The sequence below is a fragment of the Nicotiana sylvestris genome, chromosome 1 (assembly GCF_000393655.2).
Source record: "Nicotiana sylvestris chromosome 1, ASM39365v2, whole genome shotgun sequence".
NCBI lineage: Eukaryota > Viridiplantae > Streptophyta > Magnoliopsida > Solanales > Solanaceae > Nicotiana > Nicotiana sylvestris.
In genome coordinates, this window is record NC_091057.1 from 102307508 (window position 1) to 102321220 (window position 13713).

A 13713-nucleotide genomic window follows, 5' to 3' on the forward strand; every position below is an offset into this window, starting at 1 on the left:
TAAAAAAAAATTATTTTTTCCTTACTTTTAATTAACCAAGCCAGCGCTGACAGCCCCCCCCCCCCCCCCCCGCACACACACACACCTTTTCATCTTCTTTCTTTCATCCATCAACTTTCCCTCATTCCATTTCTCCAAATTAAACCTGCATCCTAACTCCCAACAAATTAAACGTAGCTACTGACTAAATGCTTAAGCTACGCTACTTTAAGCCCAATTTCAAAAATTGAAGAACACAAGAGTTGAAGAATATAGCAGTTTTCTTCGGCCATCTTCCGACTTGCTCAAATTTTTCAATCCAATCTCAATTGTTATTTCACCAAATGAGTCCAAACTTGAAATAAGAACTCTAATCAACACCGATATCAAACCACAATACCCAATTTTTACAAGCAACAAAAAAATCAAAAGACCCACATGTCTTCTTCGAATAGACTTCAAAAATTTCGAACCAAAGCCAATAGAATCAACTCCAATCGACCTAAATCTGTATATTCTGTTTCACAAAGAAGTTTTCAACAAAGGTTTTAAACACCCAATCAATTTCGACCTCCAATTTTCAGATCGAAAAACCCAGCTTCTTCCACAGTGTTGGACAATGAAGAATGATGGAACACGAACTCAAATTTCAAGAGTTGTGATGGGTTTCGAAGACTTCTTTCCAAATTTGAGAGTTGTGATGTGTTTCGTATACTTCTTTCCAAACTTGAATTGTAGAGCAATGGCAAGGATTATATTTAGATCAATTCAGAATTTTAATGCCAGATAATGAAGACCAAAGATGCATAAGAAGCACCCAAGCAAAATTTTCTTATCTTTTTTGAATTTTCTTGTAATTAATTAATTATTTCTTGGATTTGACAATTGAAAAATGACATTCACGCGCCGAACACTTTGTTACCAAACATGCATATGCCACGTCAGTAACGAGTGTTTACTTAAAAACTTAATAGCCACTTGAAGTCATTTTTTACGGCCTAATAATGACTAAAGGGGAGAAAGAACATAAGTCTATTATTTCATGATTGAGCAGAATTATGAAAGATCTCATGGGGACACAAATCAGCAAAAGCTCCAGCCTTTCTTGTCCTTTCCTCAAGCTTAAAAGATAAGATAAATAGTCCCACAAGGGGAGAAAATAAAGCTATGACTTACACTTTTGGTAAACTCATTCTATATCCCTGATTTTTGGTCCTTTTGGAACAAAAGATAGAGGTCACTGTCTCAATGCTACAGAAAAGTGGCAAAAGCACATTATATTTGAACTGCTGCTTCACAAGCAGTGTTCAACCAGAACTTAGATTTGAACTGCTATGGTTCACATAAGAGCACTAAAGAACCTTGTCTAATGCTCTATACTTGGTGTGACATGCTCACTCTAACGAGTACAACAAAGCATGAAGTTTAGGTCATGAAAAATTCAGTACAGCAGGAAATGTTTGGTTGAAGCAAATTTTTACACTTTGACATAACATAAGAGAATACATTTATTCATCTGCTGAACATGTTGACCTCAATGCAGTAATGCAAATAATTTTGCTATACAGAGAACATTCCTTTTTCCCACCACTACATAAAAGTACAAAATTGCAAAATTCCACATATCTACAACATAGCAAAATATCAAGGGAAAAAGCCAACTAGCTGAAAAGAGCCCATGACCAAAAATGCCAGCCCTTTCTCTTCCATCCTTGCCCAGAACCGCGGAAAAAATAGCCCAAAAAAGAAAAGTAGTACTACTAGTATTCAGTTTTCTGCAAGTTGTTTCCTACTTAATAGCATAAGAATGAGTGCATACAGCCTCAAGGGCCTCTGTCATCAAGGAAGAAAAGCTGGTCATGGCCTGGAAAACTCCCGGCAACCCTGTCTGAATGTTGTTGAGAGTCATCGCTCTGGTTACGTCCACTGCCTTGGAGTGCTTCAGCATCTCATCTTCCACACGCCGTTGGCTAGCTGCAAGCTCAGCCTTTTTCTCAGCAAGAGGGTCTCGTGTATCTAAAACACTACCATTATCAGGTCCCATCTCAGGAAGTCCAATGCCAACCATGGAGTAAGAGTTGTAATACTTCCTCTCAATGCTCCTAACACTCGAAGCCTTTTTCTCAAGCTCCTTTGATGCAGATTCAGTTCGTTTTTTGATCTTCAACTCCTCCGTTTGTTTCACAAATATCGAATGGACAACGTTTATGAAGCTTTTGATAGCTTCTGATGCAACAGTGTCAGGAATACGGTCAAGGGCTAGCTTCCATTCATCGCAAAACATAAATGAATCTGAAGGTTCTCTGTTGCAATTAGTTGGCTCAATATTGACAGATACAAGAGTGAGCTTGAACCAACCATGAAGGGAGCGGATAAAGTCCCTTTGAAATTTTATGAGGCGACAAAAACTCGAGTGCCATGCAGATACAGCAGACTCAAGATCACGTGTCGCCTGCCTGTGTAGGTCAGACGTTGATAGACCTTTAGTTGCTCTATTGATGAGACCTCGCACCTGCTGCACAATGTCATTCTGAACTTCATGGAACTGGTTCATGGATCTCCACATGTACATGAATCTGCACCCGTTTATACCAATATCAGTTGAGGACTAGTCAGGGGCAAAACTTAGAAAACAGTAAACACTTTATCATAAGCTGCCATTCAAGTTCAAAACATAAACATAGACAATCTTTTAAAACTTTCTTCCTAGTAGAAGAGCACACATGTCCACAGCAATCATTATAGTAATTGTCAAAATTCCAGGGGTCAAAGAAACTGAGTCTTTATCCTTCAAATCCAAGACCATAACACTTTAGCTTAGTACTGTAATTGACTTGACCTGGCTCAGTTGTAACTACCATGAAGAACACTACTTTTTTCTTTTTAGATTAAGCTTATCAAGGCAACAATAATGATCAGCCTAAGAAGCACCACCATATTTAGCCATCAATTACACATGTCAAAGCACAGTAGACGTTCCCAATTTCCAGAAATAGTGGTTCCATCATGACCACAACCTGTCCTGGAGAGGCTGTTAGACTATAGAAAGATGCAACGTGGACAAGCTTAGGGGCTCAGGAAGACAAAAGCAAGGCACATTAAAAGATAAATAATTTTCCAACTACCCACTGAAACAGGCCAGTAGCAACACCAACATGCTTTGAGAGCATGACTATAGAAGATGCCAATTTTAGGTAGGAGAAGTTCAGGTTATCAATTCAATTTTAAGGAAATAAGTCTTGAGATGGCTCGGTGATTTAGGTTCTAGAATAAAGCTTGGAAGAAATTTCGGTAAGGATGTAACCAAACTTCTTTAATCTCTTAAGGGTAGTTGATGTTGCTTCAGAGCAGTATCGCGACGTAAGTACTAACCATATCTCATTTGAACCCATAATTCATGCATGTGTCCGACAGCAAATAATCTGAATAAGATTTGCAGTCAATAAATTCCAAATCAAGTATGCACCAAACATAAGGACTTACCCATGACAAAGTTCAACAAGCTGTGGGACAAGGTCAGAGTCTCTTAGACCAATAATGGCAGAGGACGTAGTCGAAACAGCCTGCGATGTGACCACCATCAGCGACTGCAACCTCTTTATTGAGGCCTTGGTTTTGTCCAACTTGGCTTCCTCATCACCTCTGCATTCTTGACTCTGTAATGTTGCCAACTTCTTTTCATGCTCAATTTTAACTCCTTCCCTTGCCTGCATTTACAGTACTTGGATTAACAAATGTGTAGGGCTAAAGACACGTGCAAAGAAGCAGTTGCTCAAGTTGGCAAACCTTTTCCTCTTCCTTTTTCCTACTTTTTTTCCTTGTCTTTTTCTATTCTTTTGAATAGTTCCTTTTGTACTCAGTCTCATCAAAATAACCAAATAAAAAGAACACATTGATGTACTTACTTAAGATGTACTTACATATATGCAGAGACACGCATATATCCATGAATAATTTTAGATCATGTCAAGAAGCAGTTTCCTGTCTATAAGGAGTTGAAGGTATTTTAAAACTGCTCAAACACACTACTTATACTACTCTTTTCCACAGTAATAACCACAAAAGGAAGAAGGAGTAAGTCTTTCAAAATGAAGTCCATATCAATTTAGAGCTAACTTAGTACAAGGCAGGGCCACCTGCATCTAAATTAATATATCTCATAATAGCTCCAAGTTGTCCTTGTCAAGTCATGCAGTTACCTTGGATACTCTAGTCATTACGCCATTATTGACTAAATGGAGTGCAAACAAGTTACATTACACAAGCTGAATAATCTGAAGAAGTTTGGATGATAAGCATGATCCGTCCAATTTTGACACCTCTGACTACAATAACATGCATATGATTCCCAGCCGAAAACCCGGCTTCTGTCACTCGACTAAAGTACAAATACCCAATTACGATTATTGAGTATATTTTAACCTATTCTTGATTGAATCAGAGTAGATTTCACTACAGCTTTTCTATCTTTGCAGACAACCAGTTAACCAACTGAGATCATGATTCATAAAAGACCAATTGGTAAGGAACACCGAGAAAGTGAAAAGAATGCAGTGAAGACTAAGGCGGGATTGAGAAGAGCACCTTCACTTCCTGATATAGTTTCTTTTCCCATGCCAAGAGTCGCTCCAAGGTGGAACAAAGACTCTTTTGGGAACCTGGTTCATCAATGGAACTAGGTTCAAAACGATACTTGACGGCCAGTGGAGGTTTTGAAGACCAAGTGGAGCTTATGGTACTAAATACTCCACTGGAATGATACACTGTTTCTGCAATGAACAAAAAAAACAATAATTAAATTCCAAACAATGAATCCAAAATTTTCAACAAAATTTTCCCAACTGGATCTCAGGGGAAAGATAAATCAATGTCAATCAACTAATCTCAATCCCAAACTAGTTGTAGCCAATGGTATGAATCATCTGGATTCATCATAATTTGACAAATTTTACCCCAAACACTAACCTACCACACCCCTCCCCTCCTTTATCCAGACTCTAAACTGGCTAACCGAAGCTCAGATGGGTGAGCTTGCAAATGCAATTCCAGAAAATTACAATACCATCTAATTGCTATGCCAAGATCAAATCATCAAAAGGCATGGAAAATAAAAAAATCATTATGCATTCCACATAAATCAAGAATCCAAAAAGACTCACTCTTTAACTGCTTAAAGCTGCGATCAAGCTGAGCTCGGCCAGTCTCCAACATCTCAGAGACCTGGTCACCAGCAGAAGCAGCTTTATCAAAGTAGTCCCTAATGGCAGCAACAATCTCAGCTAGATCCTTGTGCCTCACCACTATACTCCTATTATCAGATACCATCTCCTCCACCACTTTCCCATTATTCCCATTCCCCCAACTCATCGAAGACGACCCTCCATCCTCCGACGATACCTTATCCGATTTCCTCCCTGAATAACTCTTCATCCTCAAATTGACATCACCAATCTTAGAAGCTTCCTCACTCTTCATTGACCCAAAATTAGACCGGGTTGGCCCAAACCCAGATCTTATCTCATCCTTTTCTTCCTCTTCATCATCATCAGAAGATGAACTCGTAGTACTATAATGATCATGGTCCCATTCACTGCACTGTACCTCTTCTCTCTCAGCTTCACTATCCTCCCACTTGCTATTATTATTCAAATGGTGACCTCTCTTGTTTTCACCCACCATTTTGTGATTCCTAACAGACCCATTAGTCAACTTCTCATCATCAACACTATGACTATCGAAAAAATCAAACTTTTGCTTGTGCGATTTCCCACTAAGTGATGATTGGTCAGTAGTAGGATGCTGATGCTGAGAGTAGTGTGAATAAGATGTAAAGTTTGAAGCTTTATCATCATCATGCTCATCGTCAGCATCCATTGTGTCCACTTTACGGAGGCGTTCAAAGTAATCTGAGCTAGGAGGGGAAGGAGGGTAAAAGTTTTCCCAGTTCCAAACAGAGGAAGTTTGTGAAGGAGTACTCGAATACGTCGAATTCGCTTTCGCATCGTACGTATAATCCTCCTCATTGTATGAACTCAAGCTTGATCCCGAAAGAATGTGTGGAAGTTTTACGGGTTTTTTCCGTTGTTGTAACGGCTGAGGCTGACGGTGGTGGTGGTTGTGGTGGGAGGAAACAGAGGAGGAAGAAAGTATGTGAGGTAGCTTTGATGAAGCTATCGTCGGTGACGGAGACGGAGAAAATGCCGGCGGCGGTGGTGGTGGGTGGAGTGAAGGTGAGGGGGATGGGATACGAACAGGAGGTGGTGGAGCTGGGGTTTTAATGGTGGTGGTAGTAGTAGAGGGTGTACGGAGGAGGACGGCGGGGGTATGATCGGAAACGGAAAGAGGTTCACCGGCGGCGAAGGTGGAAAGAGCAGAACCGGTGATACGGAGTGAACGGCAGTAATCGGAATGAGCTGAAGCTAAATGATGACGAGCGTAAACAGCTTCTTTCATCAATCGCCGGCGTTCTTTACACCTCCGGACAGTGTCCTCGTTATCTAGCTTCGACGCCGTGCAACCCATCTGTAAATAAATGAGGTGCGGTCTCCGCCGCTTACGGTGGTGATGGTGGCAGAAGGGACAGCGCTGTGTATTGTGGAGTTAAAGAAGGAGCGACGGAAATGGGCGGAGAAGGTGAAGAAGAAGTGCCATTGAGAGAGTTTTTTTACACACAGACACACAGTACATAGACACACACTGACTGACTACTACACTTTACTCTTACACTTTCCTACTCCACTCACTCAAAAAGTCTTCCACTTTAAAAATGACTGGCTCTGTTTTTCTATTTCTTTTTCAGAATTTAAAAGTTTTGAAGCTATTTTACTACTCTATTCCAAAAGAAAATCACGATTAACCATTTAAGAAATTTAAAAAAAATCATTTTTCCACAATAATTTTTACAAAAACTATAAGTTCTAAATAATCTTATGCACTTCTAAATAAATATTTATAAGTAGTTAAGAATTTTGTAGTCTTAATTATAGATGTATTAAAATTCTCTTTACTCCAAGAATCTTTTTTTAATAAAAGAGAGTAAGCGGGCGTTTGGACATAAGAATTGTACAATTCCGAATGAAATTGAAAAAAAAAATTCAAGTGAAAATGATATTTGAAAAATTAGAGTTATGTTTCAACATCAATATATTTTTGGATTGTTTTTAAATTTTGTGATTGATGTAAGTGAGAATTTTGAAAATAGTTTTTTGAAGTTTTTAAATTTTTAAAAAATTCTACAATTCATCTTCAAACAAAAATTAAAAATTTTATGGCCAAACATTGGAAAAAGTAAAAAAAAAAATCTCATGACCAAACGGACTCCAAGTTTTTCAATTAAATTTGATTGTGTTGGAATGTTTAATATACATGGGTCGCTTTCGGAAAAAGGAGATGAATTTCCTTAAAAGGATTAAAATAGTATAATTTTTACTGATTTATTAATAAAAGTGTTGTTAGAACAGAAAAAGGCTGCTTTTTGTATTTTGCATGGATATGGGTGGCAGCTGGCAAAAAGCAACAAGAAAGAGTAGGGTAGGGCCTAGGGGTTAGGGGTGGTGGAAGGTAAAGAACTAGTAGGAGGTAGCTGCTTTGGATCTTAGATTGAGGCATAGAGCCCACTGTCATTCAATACAGAATTGAGATTTTCAATTGCCATATTTTATAATGTTTTTTTTTTGGTTGATTCTTATCTTAATTCTACTATATTAATTAATTTCGTAATTTTTTTTCTTTAATGTTTGCCACTCTTCTTTTTTGCGAATCAAACTTTTGATAACTTATTTAAATACTATTAGCAGCTTTAGTACAGGACTTAATGTTATTTGTGTATTTCTCAACTTTTGTTATTACTTCTTATTGTTTTTGTTGCGGATTTTTAATTGCAGTACTTAATTTATATTTTTGTTTTAGTTTTTTGATTGGTGTGCTTGTTATTGCCCTTTCTTTTACCTTTTTTAAGTTGATAGTTTATCAGAAACAGTATATTTGTTTTCTTAAAGGTAGGAGTAATGTTTGTGTATGTATTACCGTCTTTAAACCTCACTTGTAAAATTAAACTGGGTAGCCACTCGTGGTTTGTTGTTGTTGTATTTAGTAAGTACTTAAGCAGGTTATTAGTCCGTGTCTGATAATAATAATAACGTAAAAACCCAGAATGTTTACTGGTATCATCTCATCTAAGGTTTTCCAAAAAATATGCAAGGACAATCTCGAAACTTGTGTTGACTTATCTATATAGGTAATTAAAAGGAAACGCTTGAAGAAAGACACATCACCAACCAAATTAGTAGCTAAAGACATCAATAATACCGCTCATAATGCCGATAGGCAGAGTAAATTGCCATGTTTCTTCTCAAATCTATTGGAAAAAGTTGGGATTATATTCCTATTCTACCCATTGTCTCTTATTTTTGGTCCGTGATATATGGGGAAAAAAATCCGGAAAATTCGCAGTCATTATCTTTATGGTGCATAGCGAGTAATTCGTTTATTGCGCAATAGTTCGCATATCACATAAAAGATATGAACCGAACTAGACAAGTCCGTTGTACGAGCTCTTAATGAGGAGGTTGTTGATGCATAAAATCTCTGTTATGTGAGAAATCACTCACCTAACCAATTCAATCAACTTGCGAGCTTAATCCGTAATTTATGATAATCGTTTTCAATGAGTTTTCGCTTCAATGCTGAACAAAATCCTTCTATTTCACTCAACAACTTGGGTAAGTATATTAGATGGACATTATTGCAACTTTCACAAATAAGACTCCCTTGCACGTGTCGAAAGACCATATTCATTTGCTTATTATATTTTTATGAGCGTTTAAAAGGTGCGATGAAATTTGATTGATGCTGATGCGTGAACCTAAATGGCAGTCTGATGCACTAAGCTTTCGCCTCATCAAAAAATGACTAGATAACGGTTAAATAGGAAGGATAGCTAAAATGAGGGGCAAAATGATAATTTATCGGGAGAAGGGACATTATTAAATTGCAATCATTCATTAAGACAAAATGCAAAAGATTAAAACCTAAGGATTGTTGATTGATCATTTTGGCAAAGAGTAAAAAAACAATTATAATGTCCAATGTGATTGGCTACTAGGAATGGTATCGAGACATTCAACTTTTTTCTTTTTAAGTGTGAAAAGGGAGATTTTGGTTAGGGTAGGGTTAAACTCTAATTAGGGCAAGAAAAGGAAACTTCTTTTTAGAGTATTGGTTGGGAGGTTTCGAAACTTTATTTCTCTTTTCCAAAAAGAGAGCACAAGAGCATATTCTCACATTTATTTGGTCAAAAAGATAACATTTTAGTGTTTTAAGGGGAAGTGCGCCATGAAAACTCACAACAAATTACATTACCCATGCTTGTTATTTCTCATTTCATTTTCAACTTTATCAAATATAAAATCACGATCTTACAAATTTAATACTAGGGTATTCATGGTTTATTTAGTTCGATTTTTATCTAAAAAAAAAACAAATTATTATTGATTTATTAAACATACAAATCAAATCAAAACAAAAAAGTCAATTTTTTAATCTAATTTTGTTGATCACTCAAATAGTCACTCAACTATCCGAAATTATCTCCTAAAGTCATTTTTTTTTTGTTTATAACAACAAAGTCACTAAACTATGTCTATTGCACTAAGGTCACTCAATTAAATTTTTCAAATTTTGGATAGCCAAATACCTATTTTACCCTCTAAATTATAAATATTTATTTTATTTTTATTTTTTTAAACTTTTTAATATTATAATTTTTCCCTTTTTAATTTACATTATGGACTTACCTATAGAATAATAAATATTATTTATAAATTTAAAAAATAAAAATTATTTAAGCATATATAATACTGGAATAACAAAATAATGAGCATAGTAAAAAAATTAATTAGAATAATTTGTTAGTAATAATAATTTTAGTATTAAAAAAATTAAATATTATTTTATACAATTCAGAATGAAAGAAAATAAAGGTTATAAAATATATATTTCATGCACGTAATATAAAAATAATTATTTTAATAAAGATATTTAAACTATGCTCAATTATATTATATATTTTCCATGCACGACTTAACATAGCATATTTTACCCTATACAGATAGCCTCCCTACTTTTCGGTGACATAACTTTGTGTCGTCGGAAAGGTGGTAGAAACATAATAATATAATTTAGCACAATTGTTAAGAATATATAATGTATACTATAAAAATACATTTATTTAAGTAATTATTTTATATTACGTGTATGGAATATATATTTTACAACCTTTGTTTTCTTTTATTCTGAATTATGTAAACAAATTTTGAATTTTTGTTGTTACTAAAAAGTTTAAAAAAATAAACAAAAAAGATAAATATTTATAATTTAGAGAGTAAAATAGGTATTTGACAATCCAAAATTTGGAAAATCTAGTTGGGTGACCTTTTGAGTGCAATAGTCATAGTTCAGTGACTTTGTTGTTACAAATAAAAGAAAAGTGACTTTAGGAAATACTTTGGAATAGTTGAGTGACCATTTCAGTAATGGATTCATTTTTTTCCACACAAAGCGCAAATTTAATGTATTCAATCCATCTCATATGTTCGTATTCGTTTAGCAAGAATCTAACAAATTGATTGATCTATTATTTATTGAAATATCTATGTGAGAGAAATTTCATTGGAAGATACGACAATTAATCATTTTCATAATTCAAACAAAAAAGCTTACATCCATATATGTTTTCAGTCTTACCTATCATTATTCTCCTAAATAACTCCATATAAGAGTAAAAAACTCAAGCACCATGAATATCTTTATCCAACTTTATGTTCCTACGAATTTATAAATTAATTTAATATACATATATATAGTTGGTTGGTTGGTTCCATTTTTTCTTAAATATGGAACTAAACTAAACATTGCCATATTTTCTAAAATTTAAAATCAACCCAAACAAAGTCCTCGACATGTCAGCCTTATGTCAGTTTAATTTGATTTTTGGCAATTGTTAATAGAACTATTTCCAAAAATATTAGAGTAAAAAGGTAAATCTTTGTTTTTGCGATTAGTTCTTAACCAAAACTTTATGTTAATGGCAGATAACTTTTTAAAATATTAATGGGGAAAAAATGGAAACAAGAGATCAAAAGAAGAGAGAATAAAACAGTTATTGATCTATTGAAGTGTGAATATTATTTAAAGAGGAAAAAGACATCGGGGAAAGGGATAGTGAAAGGGATTCTTCTTATTCTTTTTTTTTTCTTTTAAAAAAAAAAACCAGTCTCTTCTCCAACAGTCTTCACTAGACAATGACATCGTATCATCTCACATGCTTCTCTTTTTCTCTTTTTCCTTTTCTTATGTATTCCAAAAAATTCAGATGCTTTTTAGGCACCACACAAAGGGAGAAAAGAAAAAAAAGCAGAAGAAATCGTAAAAGAAAGGTGACTAAATTGATATTTCCACAGCACATTGCCACTATTTTTTAGCAATTTCACTTGTAAGCGCCACGCAAGCTCTTCAGAAAATTATCAAAATTATTAAAGGCAGCAACAGCCTCTCTACTCATTCAGAGTAAAGATAAGATCCACCTACATTGGAGGAGTAGAGTACTAACAGCAGTTCAAACTAGCAAAGAGCATTGTTTCAGGATTCTTTACATAAACAGCATATGGCGAGAACATTATCTTAATCACGACATCATAATAAGTCTCATCAATATCAACTTGTCACGTACTAACGAAGGTGCTAGTATGTGTGATCATATCATACATGATACTACATATCACTATCTGTCCAACTGCAACTAACTGCAATCGTTGACCACTAAGGGAGCAAATGCATCATGGCAAGAGGCTGAGCAACAACATTTGTTATGGTTCCGGCAGAATCCAGTAACTTTGGTTCAAATAATGTATTTGTCTTAAAAATTTTATTAAACGTATATAAATTATTAATTTAGAACTCAATAACTTAAAAAGATTAGAACCTCAAACCCACAAACTTAAAATCCTGCCTCCACCTCTCGTCACGACACTAGATAAAGGAAGCAATAACATAACAACGGAGGGAAGACGCGAGGGAGAAGGGGAAGTTGGAAAAGGAAAGAGCAAACAAAACATATACGTGTATCCAATTAAGCTTCCGTCATTCGTTTGAAGCTAAGGGAGCATAATTTAAGAATGTTAATTTGACTTGTATATCATACGATACATACTGGACAAAAGAAAGACGGAAGTACTTTCCAATTTAGAACCCATATTTTAATCGATCTTAGATTAGAAGAAGTATTCTAAATAGCCGATTATCTAACCACTTAAACTAAAAATAGCCGACAAATATATGATATATGTATAATAATTTATACATACTGCTAGAAAAGGTAAAACAGTTAACTAGGCCGGCTATTTGGGTAAAGAAAGTGTGCAGCGGAAGGGTCTAAATTAACTTCCAGTCGAGCGGCCGTCAGATTAATAGCCTGTTTGGCCAAGCTTATTTTTGGTCAAAAGTGCTTTTTTTTTGCCAAAACCACTTTTGGCCTCAATTTGAGGTGTTTGGCCAAGCTTTTGGAAGGAAAAAAAGTGTTTTTGAGGAGAAACAGAAGCAGTTTTGGAGAAGCAAAAAAAAATAGTTTCTCTCCAAAAACACTTTTTTGAGAAGCACTTTTGAGAAGAATACACTTAGAAGCAGTTTTTTAAAGCTTGGTCAAATACTAATTGCTGCTCAGAAGTACTTTTCAAACTAATTAGTCAAACACAAACTGCTTCTCACCAAAAGTACTTTTGAAAAAAACACTTTTTACTTTATAAATACATTTTCTAACGGTCTTAAAACTGTTTAGGAACAGGAAATTACAGAAGAAGCCTCCAAGGTTTCATCATGCAGCCTTAGCTAAGAAGCAAACAAGGACGTCTCTTAAAGCTGCAAGCAAGATTATTATAATTATATCCTTAAAAATGGATTTTTTAGCACTTAGCAGGAACAGAATAGAGCCTAGAAACTAGAAATAAGTACGAGCAAAGACAGTGTGAGACACTGATAGGGCTGCAATCCATAGAAAATCATGGAACCATAATACTATTCCCTCCTAAAAAGGTGAACACAAAGGGGGACCCTTTTTTTCCCCCTTGGCCCCCACCCGCTTCTCTTAAATCTATTTGTCAGGATTACATTATTCCAACCTCCACTTGGTGCAACCACTTTTTCTTGCTTTGGCCCCTGATCCCCTCCATCCATATTTCAATGCATTGATGACTATGGCTTGCTTTATCCAAACATATAAAAAACCTACTTATACTCAGGGTTTACTATGGTTAACTATAAAAGTAAGGTAAAATAAATCATTCATTAATTATAGATAATTTTGTGATAACAGGTACATATAAAGATACATCTCATATATTCATTAAATTGGTGTAAACATGGTCTGTAAATTTTTACACAAAATATAGTGAGGCATCTCACTGCTAAAAGTTCTCCCAAGGATTCCGCCCAGTACTACCCTTTCTTTTTCCTAAATCTTTCTCTTGAATAAGGAGGGAGGATAAAATTGCAATCACTAGACAACTTAGTCAAGATTTTAATTAGAGCAAATAGTTATTTTTGCTATAGGTAAGGTACATGATGCATGGATAGAGTTCACTAAGTAAATGTACACACCCTTAATTGTGGGGAGAAATTCAAAAATAGCCAGATTTACAAATGGTCATTCAAAAATAATCACAATTTCAAAAGTAATCGAAT

General features: G+C 35.1%; 1 protein-coding gene across 1 annotated transcript; it reads right to left on the reverse strand.

Annotated features, from left to right (window-relative positions):
* Window positions 1-1469: 1469 nt before the first annotated feature.
* On the reverse strand, window positions 1470-6705 carry LOC104242706 (nitrate regulatory gene2 protein-like). The gene is made up of 4 exons (XM_009797780.2): window positions 5139-6705; window positions 4564-4748; window positions 3463-3686; window positions 1470-2555 (listed from the first exon to the last, which is right to left on the reverse strand). The coding sequence occupies exons 1-4, from the start codon at window positions 6499-6501 to the stop codon at window positions 1769-1771; spliced, it is 2559 nt and encodes an 852-aa protein (XP_009796082.1). The 5' UTR covers window positions 6502-6705; the 3' UTR covers window positions 1470-1768.
* Between the last annotated feature and the right edge of the window lie 7008 nt (window positions 6706-13713).

Coding starts and splice junctions, on each gene's coding strand:
- LOC104242706 (XM_009797780.2), bottom strand. CDS start 6,501: ATGGGTTGCACGGCGTCGAAGCTAGATAACGAGGACACTGTCCGGAGG. Junction 4,749..5,138: donor CAGCTTTAAGCAGTTAAAGA/GTGAGTCTTTTT, acceptor TGTTCATTGCAG/AAACAGTGTATCATTCCAGT. Junction 3,687..4,563: donor AACTATATCAGGAAGTGAAG/GTGCTCTTCTCA, acceptor CTGTAAATGCAG/GCAAGGGAAGGAGTTAAAAT.